Genomic DNA, 20,188 nt, shown 5'->3' on the forward strand with positions numbered 1-20,188 from the left:
TACAGGACATTGGTTAGGCCACTTTTGGAATATTGCATGCAGATCTGGTCCTCTTCCTATCGGAAAGATGTTGTGAAACTTGAAAGAGTTGAGAAAAGATTTACAAGGATGTTGTCAGGGTTGTTCCGTTTGAGCTATAGGGAGAGGTTGAATAGGCTAGAGCGGGTTTTCCCTGGAGCGTTGGAGGCTGAGGGGTGACATTACAGAAGTTTATAAAATCATGAGGGGCATGGATAGGATAAATAGACAAGGTGTTTTCCTGGGGTGGGGGAATTCAGAACTAGAGGGCATTGGTTTAGGGTGAGGGGGAAAGATAATAAAAGAGGCCTAAGAGGCAACGTTTTCATGCAGAGGGTGGTGTGAGTGTAGAATGAGCTGCCAGAGGAAGTGGTGGAGGCTGGTACAATTGCAACATTTAAGAGGCATTTGGATGGGTATATGAATAGGAAGAGTTTGGAGGGATATGGGCTGGGTGCTGGCAGGTGGAACTAGATTGGGTTGGGGTATCTGGTCAGCATGGACGGGTTGGACTAGAGGGTCTGTTTCCGTGCTGTACTTCTCTATGACTCTATAACTGAAAAACAAATTGCTGGAGAAGCTCAGAAGGTCTGCCAGTATATATGGAGAGAGAGCAGGGTTAACTTTTCGAGTCCAGTTACTCTTCCTCAGAACTAAGTGACCCTGGCGGTTCTGAAGAAGAGTCACAGGACTGGAAACGTTACCTCTGCTTTCTCTCCACAGATCCTCCCAGACCTGCCGAGCTTCTCCAGCAATTTCTGTTTTGTTTTAAACATTCATTAGGGTTGCCATCGCCTCTAAGGATATAAGCCACAAGCTGGGATTTTAGGAGTGTTTTTTTTTCCCAGCAGTCAGATCTTTCTGGACCGATGCAGGGTCGTTTCTCTCTATTGCAAAGAAATATTCTAAAAATGTAGTCTAAACTAAGATGATGGGTGGGGTAGGGGGTAGCAAGCGACCTTCAAATCTCAGATTAATCAACTGTTGGGGAAAACATGCCAATTATTTTACTTAGTGCAGAAGCAGATCTTAAATGAATGAAGCCTTCTCTCACCAAACCGTGCAATTTCAAATCGAAAACACAATCTATGAGACTGGAGTAAAAATTGGACTATGAGCGAGGGGAATGTTCCAGAAATATCCAGCGGCTGCAGGGATATCGGGGGTTTAAGATCTTGGCAAGTGCATTGAAAATGGGAGGAAGGCAGGCGGAGTATATTCCAGAGCCTGGGCGCACAGTCAACACAGACAGTGAGCCGCTGACTCTACAACTCAGTCCCTCCCGAACCGCTCTCCCCTCCCCCATCTTTTTCCACGTCAGCACCTCCACCCATCCCCGAAAATAAATGACCCCAAACAGCAAACATAATAAAGATTCAGGAGAGGGTAGGCACAGACTTCAGCCCTGATTCCCCCCACCCCACAGAATGTCGCTCGGACGCTACAAACTCCATATTATTTTCTGAAGAACCGGATCACTTTTGTTTGAACACCCTGGCTCTTTATGCACCCATTCCTCCGACATTTAATCCATGTGGGCCGCTAAGACGCTCCCCAATTCCAACTCATAGGATTCTCCCAATCATTTAGCTCTTCGTAACCGCATCCTTCTCTCCTTCAAACTCGCTTTCATAATCCCGCCCTCTCCCCCCCCCCCCCCCCCATTCTCCCATTGACCCCATTCCCCCACACCCAACCAAGTGGCTTCACTGTATCCCAAAAAGCGACGTTTCTCCCGTCTTTGCATTGGCCTTCCACAGCACCCTTCCCTCCTTATCTCTCTCCATTCCATTCCTCCTATTCTCCCTTCAGAACCCTTCTCTTTATTTCCCCAATCTCTCATTAACCCTCATCTGCTCTATTCCCTGTCCCATCCCACCCTCCTCCCTCATAACCCTTCAGCCCATATTTTTTCTCCCCATTCCTCTTTCCATATCCTCCCCCACTCCACTCGTCCCACTTCATTCCACTGCCCCTCCCCATTTCATTCCATCTCCCCCCACAATTCCCACTCCCTATCTCCTATCCCCCCTTCCTGCATCCCACACCTCCCTCCCCATCTCCGCACCCCCTCCACCACTCCCAAACGTCTCACCCCACCCCCCCATCACACCTCCATCTTCCCCAACCCCACTGCTCCCAATCCAACCCCCCTACCTCCATTCCCATACTTACTTCCTCCCCATACCCACCTCCAGCTTCTCCACACCCCACCTCCCCATCACACCTCCATCTTCCCCAAACCCCACTGCTCCCAAATCCCCAATCCCACCTCCATCTCCCCCAAGCCTCACCACCCTCATTCCCACCTGACCACCCCATCCCTACCCCCGTCCTATCCCCAGCACCCCCATTCCGACCTCCTCAAACCCACCTCCCCCTCCCCAATTCCCACCTCCCCCCATCCCCACCCACTGACCCCCATTCACATAATAACCTCAATTCCCACATCCCCCACCACCATCTCTTCCATCCCACCCTCCACATTCCCACCCCACCCCCTCGCCTCCACCTCCCCATCCCAACATGCCCCACCTCCCCATCCCAACACTCCCAACTCGCCAACCTCCCCCATCCCCACCACCTCCCCCATCCCTACCCCACGTCCCTCCCCATCTCCCCAAACCCAACTCCACCTCTCCTATCCCCGTCGCATCCCCACCTCCCCAAACCCAACTCCACCTCCTCACGCCATCCCCGCCACACCTCCCTCTCCCCCACCTCACCCTCCCCAACCCCAACCCCCACCTCTCTCTATTCCCACCCCTCCCACTCATCTTTGTCTCCGTCATCTGCTCTTTCTTACATCCGACCTCTCTCTTCTCCATTCTACTCTGTCGCTGTACCTCAATCTCCAGAACCTCACTTATTTCTCCTCAAAGAATACCCTCTCCCACTCTTCCCGCAGTCTTGGAGATACCTTTCGGAACCGGACTTTCCTGAGTTTCGCTTTTACAAACGAGAAATTGGGAGATTAAAATCAGGACCGGAAGGATCAGAAACACTAAGCAAACTCTTCGAACGCGATTCATAGCAGCCTCCATGCTTGTTTTTGTATTCTGTCCTTCAATCCTTTCCTCTCGACTTTCCTTCTCAGAGCTTAAACGGGGCCCAGGGCTACAACATCGCCTTCTATAGGGCAGCGCGTCACTTTAAACAGGCCAGCCCCTCTTCCTATGCTGCCAGCCCCCCTTCCCAGGCTGTTTCACTACTGCCCCTGACTCACGTACACACAGACTGTGCACAGGCTTAACATACACGAAACGCACACAATAAATGAAGCCACTTAATTAGGTCGAATTTTCTGCTCAATCACTGTTGCTGTTCTCCATCACTATCCAAAAATCCTTAAATCAACTTTTCCCGATCACTGACCAGTGATTCCTGGTGTAGAGAGAGAGGATGTCAGCTAGCTTCTCATTGCTCTGCAGTGATACATAGGTTAGAGAGGGGAAATCATTCCTGCTTCTGACCATCCAATGATGCCTGGCTTCCCGACCCTCAACACTTGCCAGTAATTCCACAGCCACCTGATGAGGGAGCAGCGCTCCGAAAGCTAGTACTTCCAAATAAACCTGTTGGACTATAACCTGGCGATTTTTAACTTTGTCCACCCCAGTCCAACACCGGCACCTCCACATCACAGTAATTCTTGGGTTAGGGGAACGGTACATAACCTGAGGGCTACTGCACCAGACACGTGGGTTTGAGAACGAAAGAATACCAACCGAGGTACCTGGTCGAGATCACTACCTTTGATCACTTTGATCAGAGGGAGGGAAAATTAAACGAGGTTCCTTCCCCTTATCACTGCGTCCCCTCATTCGCAAAATACGGCCCTCTTTAACCAAAGTGAGACTCTAGCTAAAAGTCATCAACGAATTCTGCCCCGAGCATTGACTCTCTTGGACCAAGACATTGTTGTGGGGAATCAGCCTAGGTTCGTGTTCCTGATCATGGCCAGTGAGTAGGTAGAAGAAATGTATAGAAATTTACACAAGAGTCAGCAAACTTCAGGGAGAACACTGGCGAAAGTACCAGTGTCAATGTGGTTTTTGTGATTTTCAGCTGTGTCCAACATCATCCACGCCTTTCAGACTTGAGCCGTCCTTGTTCCGGATTACTAAGGTGCGCGGCCAAATCCGCACGGCTCAAAGAAGGTGGATTCGCTTGGACCTGAGTCCTGAGAGGGCGTGGTCTGAAATGTGGGCGGGATCAGAGCGCGGAGTCGTGAGGGACGTGATCTGCATTGAGGGCGAGGTCGCGAGGGGGGCGGGGCCTGGGCGTCAAAGGGCGTGGTCAGCATTGGTGGAGGGCGGAGCACCGAAGGGGCGCGGCCAGTCCTGGAGAGTCGAGTTGCGAAGGGGTGGAGCCAGGCTTCGGCAGTGTCTGTTTGGGGGCGGGGTCAGCACGTTGCAGCGTCATGAGGAGGCGTGGCCGGGATGGGCGGGGCCTGTGCGAGGATGAGGCGCGGCCTCTGCGCTCGGCCGTTCCCGATTTCCTTTTTGCGGCTGCAGGTCCCCCAAGCTGTCGCAAAATAAACTGGAAATATAACGATGGTTCCTGGTAAATCTCACTGATGGCAGAAAATCCGACAGACGGCAATGTCCTGTGAGGGTGACAGGAGCGTCGAGAATCAGAGTAGGATTAGACGTTGGCTGAAAGACGACTGGATTTCTGACTCAAGCCGTGGCAAGCACCGGGAACCAGAGCCGAGGAAGAAAATTCGGACATTAGAGTAGTGAGAGATGAGAACGATCGAGAATAGATCAAGGGAGAAATGCTGGAAAAACAGATAAAAAGTGAAACATTGATGCTAATGGAGATGGAAATGAACTGAGTTGGAGATAGAGGAGGGAGTAAGGGAAGGAAGGAAGGACACAGAGAGAAAAAAACGGAGAAGGGGGATGAGAGGGAGACTGCAATGAATTGGGAAAAGAGCGATAGACCAGGACTCAAAATTACTTGGTGTGCCTGTCAGAGAGCTTGTTTTCTCGTACCAGTCCAGAGAAGAGTTAGGTTGATGTAACTGGATTAAAAGAGGATAATAATAAGAAAATCGTACTGAAGCTAAAATTGTAGGGTTGACCTTCTTAGTAGTACAATCAGCATATTGTGGAGAGATTTTACAATTGAAATTTAAGATAGCAAGACAAAGATTTTTGTGATATGTTTTTCTCCTGTGCTCTTGTCCTCTCCTGAGACCTGATAGAAAGAGGAATTATTAGAAACAGAGAGACTCTGCAGGACAAATCAACACTTCAATTAGAAGCTGGAAGACAAAGGACGAAGGGAAGGTGCTAGTGGCCAAAGGATGTGGTTGCAGCAGCGTTTGAAAGGGTTACCAATGCTGCTTTCAAGCAGCTGGGCCAGAAGAATGCTGGGAGGCCTAGGTATCCTGTTGATCTTTTACTGGTACCTGGCATCAGAAGGTGGGTTCAGGTTGTTCTCTGGCTCTGAGGACCCTAGGACAGTGACAGACAATTGTCTTCAGGTAGAGACCCAACAATGGAAGGCAGTTGTAGAGAACAGCAATGGCCTGATGAGTGTTATTGGTGCAGACAATAGAGGACAATTATCTGGCCCAGCTGTGGTTGGCAATGGTCATCTAGTTGTGGATGCTCTTTCCAATCAGCTTTGGGTAGCATCGGCTCCTGCCTCAGGTCTTGCTGCCATTCACCTGACAGATTATGTGCCATTGGTAGTTTTGAAATCACTCAGTGTTCGTTCAGTATCCAGAGCTGCACTCATCCACTTTCAGGAGGGACTGGTTCGATTGTTCCAGTGTATACAGATCGGACTGTCCCACAAATATAGGGAGTGTATCACCCTTCGTGAGGATGTGATTGTGCATCGGAGCAGGCCCCATCTTATACTGCAGAAGATTCACATTTCCAACCCCAGTGATAGGGCTACAGTCTTTGAAGTCAATAACAAGCCATCCATCATTGGAAACAAATTTTCCTCTAGTGTGGAGAAGCACAATGACCAGGAGTTTCTACTATTATCGGGAAGAGTTCTGACAGAGGAAAGGGAGACCATTCTAGTGGTGGTGGCCACAGAGAAAATGGCCAACAGGCTGCAGTTAGCAGCAAAGTCTGAATTCACTGAACATGTGGTGTCAGTGGTTTATACGCTTCAGTTAGTTGACTTAACAAAATTGGAAGAATCATTCAGTAAACTGAGAGATGCAGCAAAAGTGGAAATGTCTGAGCTGCTGAGAATGGGAGCAGAAGAATTGTATCGTGAACATCAAAAGATGTGGGGTGATTTAATAATCTCAGGTAAGCTACTGTGTGTAGTCTCGATTGATCTTCACTGTGACCACTGTAATAGTTCAATAATATATTGATATGTACTGTCTAGACTCTCTCAGAGCAGCTGTTGTGTTCCAGGAAAAGAGGGATAATGCTCATGAGAAAAAAGCCATGAGCCCATAAACTGACCTGAATGGAAATACCAGTGTCTCACTTCAGCTTCCCCCTCCTGGAATCTTATTGATTTATGTTTATTTTCTGCAGAAACATATTTTATTTAGGTATCCAACAGCAGATAGATGATCTGAAGCATTAACACTTTTTTTTGTTTCTACAGATGCTGACTTGCTGAGCATTTTCAGCATTTGTTTTATTAAAATTTTGCATCTTTAATTTCTGCAATATTTTGCTTTTGTTTCATTTGGCAATTAATCAGTCTCACTGTCAGTTTTTTAAATTGTTTTATTCTTGCAAGGGATGTGGGTTTTGTTGCCAAAGCTGGTGATTGTTGCCCATCACTGGTTCCATTGAAGTAATTAGCTCTGCACGGCATTTCAGAGAGCAATTAAAAGTCAGCGATATTACTGAGAGCCTGGAACCTCACGTAGACTAGACCAGGTAAGAAAGGAGATTTTCTTCCTTAAAGGATATCAGTGAACCTGATGAGTTTTTGTAAAGTTTGACAATGGTCCATTAAACTAGCTTTTAAAGCCAAATTGCATTCAATTCAAATATTACTGTGTATCATAGTGAGAATTTAACCCATCTCCCTAGAACATTAACTTGGGTCTTTGGATTTCTGGTCCAGTGATCATGTAGTTCTGATTAAGACAAGTTGGAGTTGGGTTTTACCCCCTTTTAAGTCTATTTAAGGCTAATGTACATAAATTAGTGATTGACAAGTGAATTGAGGCTTATGGGGTTCAGATGCAAATGTGGAACTGAGACTACTACCAGACTGGCTAGAATCAATAGACAATAGGCGCAGGAGTAGGCCATTCTGCCCTTCGAGTCTGCACCACCATTCAATATGATCATGGCTGATCATCCTTAATCAGTATCCTGTTCCTGCCTTATCTCCATAACCCTTGATTCCACAATCCTCGAGAGCTCTATCCAACTCTTTCTTAAATGAATCCAGAGACTGGGCCTCCACTGCCCTCTGGGGCAGAGAATTCCACACAGCCACCACTCTCTGGGTGAAGATGTTTCTCCTCATCTCTGTCCTAAATGGTCTACCCCATATTTTTAAGCTGTGTCCTCTGGTTCGGCACTCACCCATCAGCGGAAACATGTTTCCTGCCTCCAGAGTGTCCAAACCTTTAATAGTCTTATATGTCTCAATCAGATCCCCCCTCAGTCTTCTAAACTCAAGGGTATATAAGCCCAGTCGCTCCAGTCTTTCAGTGTAAGGTACTCCTGCCATTCCAGGAATTGACCTTGTGAACCTATGCTGCACTCCCTCAATAGCCAGAATGTCTTTCCTCAAATTTGGAGAGCTGAACGGCACACAGTACTCCAGGTATGGTCTCACCGGGGCCTTGTACAGCTGCAGAAGAACCTCTTTGCTTCGATACTCAATCCCTCTTGTTATGAAGGCCAGCATGCTATGAGCCTTCTTCACTACCTGCTGTACCTACATGCTTACTTTCATTGACTGGTGTAGAAGAACGTTGAAACTTTATTGCTGGAACAGCACAGCAGGTCAGGCAGCATCCAGGGAACAGGAGATGCGACGTTTCGGGCACAGGCCCTTCTTCAGGAATGATTCCTGAAGAAGGGCCTGTGCCCGAAACGTCGAATCTCCTGTTCCCTGGATGCTGCCTGACCTGCTGTGCTGTTCCAGCAATAAAGTTTCAACTTTGATCTCCAGCATCTGCAGACCTCACTTTCTCCTGGTGTAGAAGAACACCCAGATCTCTCTGTACTGCCCCTTTACCTAAATTGATTCCATTTAGGTAGTAATCTGCCTTCCTGTTCTTGCCACCAAAGTGGATAACCATACATATATCCACATTAAACTGCATCTGCCATGCATCTGACCACTCACCTAACCTGTCCAGGTCACCCTGTAATCTCCTAACATCCTCCTCACATTTCACCCTGCCACCCAGCTTAGTATCATCAGCAAATTTGCTAATGTTATTACTAATACCATCTTCTATATCATTAACATATATTGTAAAAAGCTGCGGTCCGAGTACTGATCCCTGCGGTACCCCACTGGTCACCGCCTGCCATTCCGAAATGGAGCCGTTTATCACTACTCTTTGTTTCCTATCAGCCAACCAACTTTCAATCCAAGTTAGTACTTTGCCCCCAATACCATGCACCCTAATTTTGCTCACTAACCTCCTATGTGGGACTTTATCAAAAGCTTTCTGAAAGTCCAGGTACACTACATCTACTGGATCTCCCTCGTCCATCTCCAGAGTTACATCCTCAAAACATTCCAGAAGATTAGTCAAGCATGATTTCCCCTTCATAAATCCATGCTGACTCTGACCTATCCTGTTACTACTATCCAGATGTGTCGTAATTTCATCCTTTACAATAGATTCCAGCATCTTTCCCACCACTGAGGTCAGACTAACTGGTCTATAATTTCCTGCTTTCTCTCTCCCATCTTTCTTAAAAAGTGGTACAACATTAGCCACCCTCCAATCCGCAGGAACTGATCCTGAATCTATCGAACTCTGGAAAATAATCACCAACGCATCCACGATTTCTCGAGCCACCTCCTTCAGTACCCTGGGATGTAGACCATCAGGCCCCGGGGACTTATCAACCTTCAGACCTAACAGTCTCTCCAACACCAATTCCTGGCAAATATAAATTCCCTTAAGGTCAGGTCCTTCAGCCACTGTTACCTCAGGGAGATTGCTTGTGTCTTCCCCAGTGAACACAGATCTGAAGTACCAATTCAATTCTTCTGCCATTTCTTTGTTCCCCGTAATATATTCCCCTGATTCTGTCTTCAAGGGCCCAATTTTAGTCTTAACCGTTTTTTTGCCTTTCACATACCTAAAAAAACTTTTACTATCCTCCTTTATATTATTGGCCAGTTTACCTTCATACCTCATTTTTTCTCTGCGTATTTCTTTCTTAGTAATCCTCTGTTCTTTAAAAGCTTCCCAGTCCTACATTTTCCCACTTATCTTTGCTATGTTATACTTTTTCTCTTTTAACTTTATACGTTTCTTAACTTCCCCTGTCAGCCACGGCCACCCATGCCTCCTCCTAGAATCTTTCTTCCTTTTTGGAATGAACTGATCCTGCATCTTCTGCATTATACACAGAAATATCTGCCATTGTTCCTCCATAATTCCCTTTATTCAACAGAAATATTGTCACTTCCGATTGTATCCTCTCCCTCTCAAATTGCAAATTGAAGCTTATTGTAATATGGTCACTACTTCCCAATGGCTCCTTCACTTCGAGGTCCCTGACCAATTCTGGTTCGTTGCACAATACCAGATCCAGAATTGCCTTCTCCCTGGTCGGCTCCAGCACCAGCTGTTCTAAGAATCCATCTCTGAGGCACTCCACAAAGTCTCTTTCTTGAGGTCCAATACCATCCTGATTCTCCCAGTCTACCTGCATGTTGAAATCCCCCATAACAACTGTAGTAACATCTTTGCGACAGGCCAATTTCAGCTCCTGATTTAACTTGCATCCAACATCCAGACTACTGTTTGGGGGCCTGTAGATGACTCCCAAGAGGGTCTTTTTACCCTTAGAGTTTCTCAGCTCTATCCATACTGACTCTACATCCCCTGATTCTAGGTCCTCCCGCGCAAGGGGCTGAATATCATCCCTTACGAACATGGCCACCCCACCCCCTCTGCCCATCAGTCTTTCCTTACGATAGCACGTGTAGCCTTGAATATTCATTTCCCAGGCCCTGTCCACTTGAAGCCATGTCTCAGTTATCCCCACAATATCGTATCTGCCAATTTCCAAAAGAGCCTCCAGCTCATCCATCTTATTTCTAATGCTTCGTGCATTCATGTATAGTATTTTTAATTTATTACTGCCCTCACCTTTCCCATCAACTCCTATTTCACTCAACCTTACAGCATGATCCCTTTGAGTTTTCTGCCTCATTGATAGTTGTCTTTCTTGACTTCCCTTGTTCTAACTTTCCCTTCAATTTCCTTCTTAAACATCCAGTTTGTCCCCTTCCCCCCCCCCCCCCCCCCCCCCCCCCCCCCCGCTACTTAGTTTAAACGTAGCTGAGTTGCAGTAGCAAACCTGCCTGCCAGAATGCTGGTCCCTAACCTATTAAGGTGCAAACCGTCTCTCTTGTAGAATTTATGCTTACCACAAAACATACCCCAGTGATCCAAGAATTTAAATCCTTGCTTCCTGCACCAGTTCCCCAGCCACACGTTCAAGTCCATTCACTCCCTGTTTCTGACCTCACTAGCCCGAGGAACTGGAAGCAATTTGATTTGATTTGAATGTTGAAGCAAATTGAAATAGCCTACTCCTGCCCACAAGTTCACTGTTTCTGCGTTCGAGACAGCGTTGTATACATCCTTCAGAAACAAATTGGAATGAACTATTGACACCGATCCAAACAGCCAAGCTCCTAATGGTGAGATCAGCTTTTTACCAAAGCAGGGAGAAACAGTGACATTTAATAGTGAGTCAACACATGAAGCTTGGGCTGAAAACAATCAAGTCAGCCTTTGGCATGGTTGGTGCAGAGCCTTGGTGCTGGTCAGTGAGTTTGCTTCTGATACTCCGGAAATATGAGTTACTCTCTTTCCCCCAGAACCAGTAAGACCAGTTCTACATCACCTACAGCCTGCGGCTCTCTGAGGTGCTTTTGTTGGTTTCAAGTTATTTGACCTCTTTGACCCATTGTCATTTGTTGGGAAAATTAGTCTTTCCTAAGTGAGTTAGTACCACTTTAGTGCATTCATATTCCAAGAGGTCTTGGAGATTCACTTCTTAGTCTGCATTGATGCAAGTTCTCAGCTATTATTCAGAGTGTATGATAATCCCACTGTCTGTGCATTTCAGTGTCATTGTGACATCTTTGCATAGATTTAACACCTTGTGGGTGGCAGGGAGGGGTGGTGGGACAGGAACTGATGTAAAAGCTGCCTGATGCCATGTAGTGGTTGAAACCATGATTGTGGCTATATCTGCACTGTTACATTCCTCTCACCATGCCTCCCTCTCATCCTGCTCATCTCTCACTCTTAATTCCCTCATCCATCCATCCATCCACTCCTACTGTATTCGTTGCAATCACCTTAGTCTTACCTTCCTCACCTTTTCTCACTAAACCCCCTTCACACCTTGGTCTGGGCCATGCTGACTAGAGGAACTAGATTCTTCTGTGGATATCGATGTGCCCTGAGGCTGAGGGGATGAGAGTGAATCTTGCTAAGTGTTCACAATGATCTGCCTTTTTCTGTTCCAGGTGTGGAAATGAAGAAGATCACTGATTTGCACACCCCTTCCAGTGTGACTGTGAACAGAACCCTCTTCTATGTTCTTTCCATGTCAGCAGCTCCTCTCCTGGATCTGCGGAGTGGGGCTGAAGAACGGGAGAAACTAGAGGCCAACCTGAATTATGCAGATCATTGTTTCAGTGGCCATGCCACAATGCATGCAGAGAACCTGTGGCCCGAGGAGATTTCTAATGTAGTTCGCTTGCTGCAGCTCACTAACCTGTGGAGACTCACACTGCAGAAACGAGGCTGCAGAAGCTTATTGGCAGCTGGCTCACATGGCATGCTTCAAGGGATGGTCATGAGCTTTGGGGGCCTACAGTTTACAGAAAACCACCTGCAGTTCCAGGCTGATCCCTCTGTCCTGCACAACAGCTACCTGCTGCGAGGGATTCATTACAACAAGGACCTTATCAACCTAGCAGTGTTATTGGATGGGGAGAACAAACCTTTTCTTCATGTCTCTGTCAAACCTCAGGACAAACCAGTCAAACTGTACGGCTGTGAAGCAGGCTGCATGAATGATCCAGTGGAACTGACTTCGGAGAATAAAGATCATATATTTCCTGTCATGGTAACACGTCCCATCACTCCCTTGCTCTACATCTCGACTGACCTGACCCACCTGCAGGCACTGAGACACACACTCCACCTGAAGGCAATCCTTGCTCATGAGGATCACATGGCTGAACAGTACCCAGGTCTCCCCTTCCTCTTCTGGTTCAGTGTGGCATCACTCATCACCTTGTTCCACCTCTTCCTCTTCAAACTCATCTACAACGAATACTGCGGCCCAGGCGCCAAGCCCATATTCAGGAGTAAGGTATAAATCTTCAGTGGGACTCCCCATCTCTGCTTGCTAGTTGGGAGCCATGCTACATTCCGACTCTTACAATCTTTCTCTGAGATGGGAATGCCTGTGGGTCTGTGGTGCTAAAGGAGATTTGTTTTTCTTTCTGGTGAGACCTTTTAATCTTTGTTGCCAGCACAAGGACCCTGATTCAAACTTGGAACAATATGCTTCCTGACATAAATCAATTTTTTAGTTTGCACTACAAATTTTGGGTTGAGCAGAATCAAAGCTTGTATTTGTGTGTGTGCCCGCGTGCCTGGCTCAATTATACCCACTGAAAAATTATCAACGCAAAATACTTGATAAAGTAGCTTTATCAGAGCTTGTTGTTTTAAGTGTGGTATCCGCACAGAGTGCAGGTGAAGGGGATCCTTCCTGCTCTCTCAGCATTATGTTTTGGGAGATTTGATGTAAGGGCAGATCAAATGAGATAAATAATTTCGGACTGATTTGAAGCAATGTCCAAATTGAACAACTGTTTTGTGACACCGGTTACTTTTAGTGGCTCTGAAGGTGAACAGTGGGAGCATGAGTGGGTATTGACTGCAGAATGGAATCTGAGCATATGCAGCATGAATTGGTGCCTGACTGTCTTTTGCTTCAGTCCAATCTGACAGGGTCCTGCTTTACAGCTTAGTTAAGACTCAGTCAAATTTCACCAAGCCTCCTCTAAATTCAGAACAATTCCAGTCTCTGAAGTGATTTCCTGAACCAGTGTGAAATCTATACAGAACGCAGAGACGGCAAGTATAAATTTTAATATAAAATTGGAAAGTAAACCTGTGGTTAATCAGTGTCAACACAATCCCTGAGACATGTTCTGGTTCATTCTTTCTAATGTGAGCATGCAGAGTTTTGGAGTGGGTGGGAATGTGATGGACCCTGCCAGCAACCATGTTCAAACAGAGCTATTTGAGTCCACAAATTTTGGTTGTGACTGTTACAGAGAGAGTGAACCTTAATGAGTTTGTCTTTCGTACACCAGGAAACCCAAAACATTTCACTTTGACCTTTTACTGAAAAAGAAACTGTACTGTGAAATAGGACAATGATTGGACTGAGCAGAAAGGACTGGATGTCAGTGAGTTTATCAAGTGAACTTTCAAGACATCCAGCCCAGCAGGCACCAACATTCAGTTTCCAGCGCCTGGAATCACTATGCATGATTGTTAGTGCCTATAAACAACAGGAGGAAACAGATTACGGGTCTTAATAGGGTGTCTCCACAGTTGAATAGCCAGCTTCCTCTACTATCTCTCTTGATTCATTAGTCTGGTGTTAATCAGCAAAAAAAATCAATGGGCACTTATTTGATACAGCAGATGTTCATGACATGGTATGAAACCACACTCCTCCAACAGCACCAAACCCTCCCCTCAACAACAGATTCACCCACATCACAGACTCACTGTTCCTTAGTATTCCCTTTGGTCAGAGTTTGCTGAGAACTCTTGGGTAGAGGTGAGTGATTTTACCTCCTGTCGGTTTATATGTGAGTTTTTATTGATTTATTTGTAAACTGTGCTTGTGTGTGAATGCTCTGAGGGTTGTATTCATTATTTCAGAGTTTATAAGTGACCTGACTTGGGGCATGAAGTTTGCAAAGGACCAGGCTGGTGACTATAATATTCCCAATCACTCTATTAATATACAATAAACCATGCTCTGAAGTTGCTATGTTCTCGGGTGTCACTGGAGCTATACTTTGCCTATGAGACTTTTATAATCTACTGCTGTTCTTTCGCCTCTCGGTGGATCATGGAATAAAAGGCAATGTTTTGGCTCAAGAGCAAACAAGTAGTTTCTGTACCGGCAAGTACATAGAAAGTATTATTGTGCTAGTGACTGTTATTTCAAGGAGATCCTGAGTTCTGTGACATAGACATACTTACTCTCACTTCAGACTAGTTTAAACAAAACCCTTTTATTTAGTAGCAGCTGGAGAACAGATAAAAACAAACAAACCATCAAACCAGCTTTGGGATTAATTTACATAAGGGCTGCTGTTTTCCACTTTTATTGTCTCCCACTGTAGTGTGTAAGGATTTTATTGAACTATCTGACATGATGCAGAATCTTCATTCTGCCCACATTATGTGCTGCTTAGTTTGAAATTGTCCAATCCCAGTGAGTGCCCTCAACCACCCTGCAGCACTTGGTCTGCTGTTCAGGTTACAGTCAAAAGCAAATGAAGCATGTCCCCATCTTGGGAAGAATCAGATGAATAGTTTCTCATTCACTTTGCCTGTGGTGCTCTCTTGGGCTGTTTACAAAGCAGCATGCATGGGCTTGAGATCAGTGTGGTTAAACAAACCCAGGTTATGGGATAGTCTGTGTCAAATAAATATCAAACTGGATTGGGAACTGTTAGTACCTTTTAATTTTCATTCCCTGTTTATTAATATCCATGTTACTCCTGATTATTAAGACCTAACATTTAGCCCCCAGGTTATTAACTCTTTGCATTAAAATGGCCCTGAATATTCTTGCTGTACTTCGCAACTGTCCTTAGTTCTGTTCGCTATTATTATCCCAATTATTCCATTGTCACTGTCCTATGGTTCATACCATTGAATGTTACTGCTCTGAGTACATCCATTATTGCTGCCTTTAATAATGCTATTCTTTGTTACTGTCCTGCTCTATTGCTACCTTGATCATGTTTACCGAGGGCCACAGTCAGTATTTTTGTGTTCACTTGGCTTTTTGATCTGTTTTCCTGTTGGATTCTAGCTTGGGTGAATTGCTTTTTGCAGTCTGAAAGTTTGACAAGTTTTCAAGTATGTTGGTTACAGTTTTCTCTTTGTCAATTAAACAGGATATCGAAATCATGCCATGAAATGGTTCTTATCCTGTGTCATCATGATCTTGTGTGGCTGTTGACACCTGTAGGCTTAAGGATTAGAAGGTGATGTGGCCATCGGCATCGGGTGAGACTGCAACTACAAACAGATCCCTTTTGTTCTTTTTTTAAAAAAAAATAAATGGCAGTGCATTAATTTATTTGCTAAAAGAATGTGAAATTGCATTAAACACTGGATATTAGACAACCTGCAACAAAGCTGTCATTTGTCATCTAACTGACATTAAACTGGAATACCAGACAGAAAACCATGAAACTTTGTTATCTAGTGAAATCACCTTGTGTTTTCTAGCAGTATATGGGCTAGGGAGTGAGGGAATACTTTTCTGAATCGGTTATGTGGCCTTTGTTTATCAGATTTAAATCTGTCATTTAGGGAGAGAACTGTGGGAAATTGTTTCTGATTGAAATGATGTTGTGGGGTGATATTGCTGTGGGAATTTGTAATGATGCTGTTCACGGTTTGAAGTAAATGCCATCATTGTGACACATGAATTAAATTTTGGATTGATTGAGAACTAGTTACATCCTTTTTCTGGCTATTGTTCATAAAATATTGCAAAAAATTGCCACCACTGGTAGATTTAAATATATTTTGTACTTTTCAGTGTAAATTTTGTATTTCAGTAAGTGATAGTGATGAAGTATCTAGGTGTCATTTGCTGTTGTTGCATCCTGCCTGAGGCTGTAACTCTGTTAAGTCTGTAACAGAACTTCTCGTGCACAATGGCCAAAACTACCTGCATTGTTTCTATAGCATCAAATGTTGGTTTAACTCACCATCACATTAACAGCAGCAATTATAGTGGAATCAGTCGTACAATTGCTACCATTTATGAACAGTGAAGGATAGTTTCCACTTGCTCAATAATTGAGGCTGTTAATCAGAGACGCTGGTTTCAATCCTCATTCCTTGGTCAAGGCACTTACTCAGAGGTAACTATATGTGGGTTCTGTATCCTTGATTAGGGAACGGGGAATGAGCCAAGGTTTAGAATCCAGATCTACACCGAGTACCACATGTCAGACAGGTTCGGCGTATGAATGTTGGGTAAAGTCAGGATCAGATGTGATGCATCCTACAGTTGTAAACATCAACTCTCAACCTAATCTCACCATGAACAATGACAGTTGGGTTAGTATATTCATACCCCAATGATAGTCTGGAATAATGAGGCAGTGTCGTAGAAGCTTTCTGCTTCAAAAGAGTAGAAGAAGCTTTATGCTGTATCTAACACTGTGCTGACCTTATCTTAGAAGTGTTTGATGGGGACAGTGAAAATGAAAGCTTTACTTTCCATTTGAGAAGAATCTTTACAACAAAAACAGAAATTGCTGGAGAAACTCAGCATATCTGGCAACATCTGTGGGAAGAAAGCACAGTTAATGTTTCAGGCCCATCAACTCTTCATCAGAACAGTCAGCAGCTAGGGAAAAGTCGTATTTAGACTGATGACAAAGTTTGGGGGTGTGGAGATGGTGTGCAGCAAGAGAGAAATAAAAGGAGTAGGTAAATAAGGAGATTATAGATAGCAGGCCCCAAGAGAAGAAAAGTTGAATAAGTGATGATAGGAGCTAAGAGTAGAGAGAATTTTTCATTTCTGTCTCTGTCTCTGGACTTCACAACCTATCAACTCGCTCCTTCTCTTAGCTACACTCCACCCCAACTTAATCTTCAGCACAAATGCTATTCTATTTCCTAGCTGCTAACAGTTCTGATGAAGAGTCACTGGACTCTGCTTTCTTCCCACAGATGCCACCAGATCTGCTGTGTTTCGCCAGCAATTTCTGTTTTTGTTTCAGATATCCAGCAGCTACAGCTCTTTGTTTTAGAGGAAGCTTTGCTTTCAGTTTAAAAGAGCCGAAGGCAATTTTCTCCATTTGCCCTGTACTGACCTGGGAAAGTTTTGGATATTATCTCACTGATTCACTGAATTATGGCTAGTGTGTACGTATCTTCAGTTCTCTGTCTGAAGCTACAGCCTTGGGATTAGTTCCTGAACCATGGCCAAAAGGCTGTGATTTTATGTAGCCACTGGTCGTGTAAGGATACAGTTTCCAAGCTTATTTCAGCCATAGTGAGCCCTACGCTGCTGGCATTAGTGTGATCCTACAAGCTAGCCATCTACCTCAGTAGTCTTCTTTACATATGTAAATATAAAATCACAACATTTTTCCTATAGTGTGGAACTCAAAACTTCTCAGTCTCCAGTCAGGGTCTTACTGGGGTATATCTAGTTAATTTTTTGTTAACCTCAGTATTTATTTATGGCCTAATTCATGGCGGTGTACATTTAAGACTGTAAACCAGCTTTTCACCCCGGACTCTAGCCAATGGTAGAAAGTCACTCAGGAAGATACGTTCATGACGCTCCCTCCCAGTTACATTGTTGCGGCTGCGATACATCTTCTCCTGTTTTGATAAAATTCACAAATAATTTTGCATGAGCAACGGCCCGTGTCGACCTGAAATCGGGAATTATTTAAAAGCGTGAGGCAGAACCTTCTTTCAGCATGAGGCCTAACCGTCACTGGCAGAGTAATTGCTCATCGCCATCATCGTCAGGCAGCTGGGAGGGTGGAACTACTCTGGAATGGACTTGCACCAATGTTATAAATATGACCCTATTTCCTGTTACTCGAACAATTTCATTCCAATATAAAGCGACCGCATTAACGACGAAGCTCCGAGGGTTTCTTTTTTTGATGAACGCCCACTTAAATCCATCAGTGTTTTTTACAGCATAGAGAAGCCCTTCATAACATGGCTGCTGGGGAAAAACAAGCACTACCGCAGTTAGGCGGTAGTATGGGGGAAATATAAAAAAGGAGAAAAAAGAGGCCCTTCAGCCCATCGCGTCCATGTCGATCATCAAATACCCATCTCTTATAGTTCCGTTTTCTATTACTCGGCCTTGTACTCAATGGCGTTTCAAGTGTTCGTCAAAATACTTCTTAACTGTCGTTGGTGTTCCCGCATCTACCATCATTTTAGGCGGTGATAGCCACAGTCCTCTGGGTGAAGTATTACCCCTTCAAATTCCCTCTAAACCTGTCCCTTACCTTAAAGCCGTGTCCCATGGTTATTGTCTCCTGTACTACGAGAAAACGTTTCCCCCTCATCAATCCTGCCGGATCTGTTGGACTTCTTCAGCACTTTCTGCTTTTGTTTCAGATTCCCAACATCCGCCGTTCTTTGTTTCATCTCTCCCGAGCTACCCTGCCTGGTCCTCCCCTGCTCCTGCTCATTCAGCGAAGCGTTTAGTATTCCATACTGTTAAGCTCATTCTCATGTAAAGGTGTTTTGGACTCTGCTTTCACAATAGTAATGTCCCTATCCTTGGACAGGAAGGCCCGGCTTCAGGTCGCATCTGCTCCGGAGGTCTGCATAGGCTGATCAGAGAAAAAAAAATAGATTAAATAGAACAAAAATAGAATCCCACATTGTAGCCACCCTGTGTGCTTTGAAGGTCCCATTTAACTCTATTCACTATCACCTCTTTCTGCCAATCCTTTAGTCGGTAGAAACAATGTTTACCTGTCTCTGCGATAATACTCTAACAGGCACCCCTCAGCAAAGGTATCGAATTTCTCTTTATGAGTGTGACTCCGTATCCCTGGTAATGCCCCATTGAATCTTCACTGCTCTTGGTCACTATGTTATTCCTTAAATGAAACCCAAAGTGTGCACAGTGCTCTAGCTGGGGTCCAACTGAAGACCCACACGTTCCAAGTGGATGTTTGTTTAAGTGGTGGAGGAGCAGTTTAGCTGAGTCATAGAGATGGAAACAGCACGGAAACAGACTCTTCGGTCAACTGGTCTATGCCGACCAGATATCCCAACCTAATCTAGTCCTATTTGCCAGCACTTGGCCCATATCCCTCTTAAACCCTTATTTATATACCCATCCAGATGTCTTTTCGTGTTCGGATACTGTGTATGAGAGCAACTGATGGAATCGGGCGAGGATTCTGCCTGTTGGCGGCGACTCCATCAGACTTCCCCTGTGCAGCATATTGTCTGGCTCTGAATATGAGTAGGTCTCAGGTGGACTATCTTTGTATCGTCCTCTCCATTTCCAAACATCAAAAGGACCTCTGGTAAAATGCTGCGTCGTCAGAACAAACAAGTTGATCTCCAACTGCACAACAAAATGAATATTCAATTTCGGTCACAAACTCGGAAATTATACAGCGGATGGCTCACTGCATAAAATAGAATTAATTAAGTGGTTGAAGGTGAGTCCACTTTTCAGGTTTAATCATAAAAGCACAAGTTCGGTGAAGGTCGATGTTGTCACATATTGCTCCATGATGCTGATAGGACAAATTACTCTCACAGTTCACGCTTTTGCTGTAAATGCCAGCTCCCTTCCAGCACCTATTGAACACTCTGTACATTTGCAGTACAGGTACAGAGCTCGGACTGATGTTTCAGTCTCGATTTAAGTTTGGCCACTAGTCCATGCTAACAGTTTACCTTCAGAAATATTTGTGAATGTTCTCCTGGGCAGCCCGCGCCTTCATAAACTTGAAGTTCATCGAAAACTGTCGTCTTTATATTTTTGCATTTTATTCTTTACTATTCGAGATGTAATATATGACAGGGGACTTTGTAAATGGAAGTAACTTTTTGTAAATTGAAATATCATTTGTTGTTTATGTTAAGCTAACTACCTCTTCATGATCAGTTATGATCAGTATTTAATATTATATTAATTATAATACA

At 44.8% G+C, this 20,188-nt stretch overlaps 2 protein-coding genes across 4 annotated transcripts in view; one reads left to right on the forward strand and one right to left on the reverse strand.

Moving 5' to 3' along the window:
• Positions 1–3,171, reverse strand: part of plod1a (procollagen-lysine, 2-oxoglutarate 5-dioxygenase 1a) — a 32,714-nt gene extending 29,543 nt beyond the window's left edge. Inside the window, exon 1 of one of the 3 annotated variants that reach the window (XM_043675894.2) lies at positions 2,939–3,171. In XM_043675894.2, coding sequence (XP_043531829.2) covers positions 2,939–3,062 — 124 coding nt within the window. In that variant the 5' untranslated portion in view covers positions 3,063–3,171. The remainder of the gene's footprint in view (positions 1–2,938) is intronic. The other 2 variants (XM_043675896.2, XM_043675895.2) reach the window with 2 other exon arrangements.
• A 1,352-nt stretch (positions 3,172–4,523) lies between these two features.
• Positions 4,524–16,526, forward strand: kiaa2013 (KIAA2013 ortholog). Its single transcript, XM_043675893.2, has 3 exons — positions 4,524–6,302; positions 11,713–12,566; positions 15,415–16,526. Exons 1-3 carry the CDS (start codon positions 5,333–5,335, stop codon positions 15,433–15,435), a joined length of 1,845 nt encoding a protein of 614 aa, XP_043531828.1. The 5' UTR covers positions 4,524–5,332; the 3' UTR covers positions 15,436–16,526.
• The last annotated feature ends 3,662 nt before the right edge of the window (positions 16,527–20,188 follow it).

The sequence above is a fragment of the Chiloscyllium plagiosum genome, unplaced genomic scaffold (assembly GCF_037043375.1).
Source record: "Chiloscyllium plagiosum isolate Xiang-an unplaced genomic scaffold, Cpla_swu_hap1 HiC_scaffold_37, whole genome shotgun sequence".
NCBI classification, from domain to species: domain Eukaryota; kingdom Metazoa; phylum Chordata; class Chondrichthyes; order Orectolobiformes; family Hemiscylliidae; genus Chiloscyllium; species Chiloscyllium plagiosum.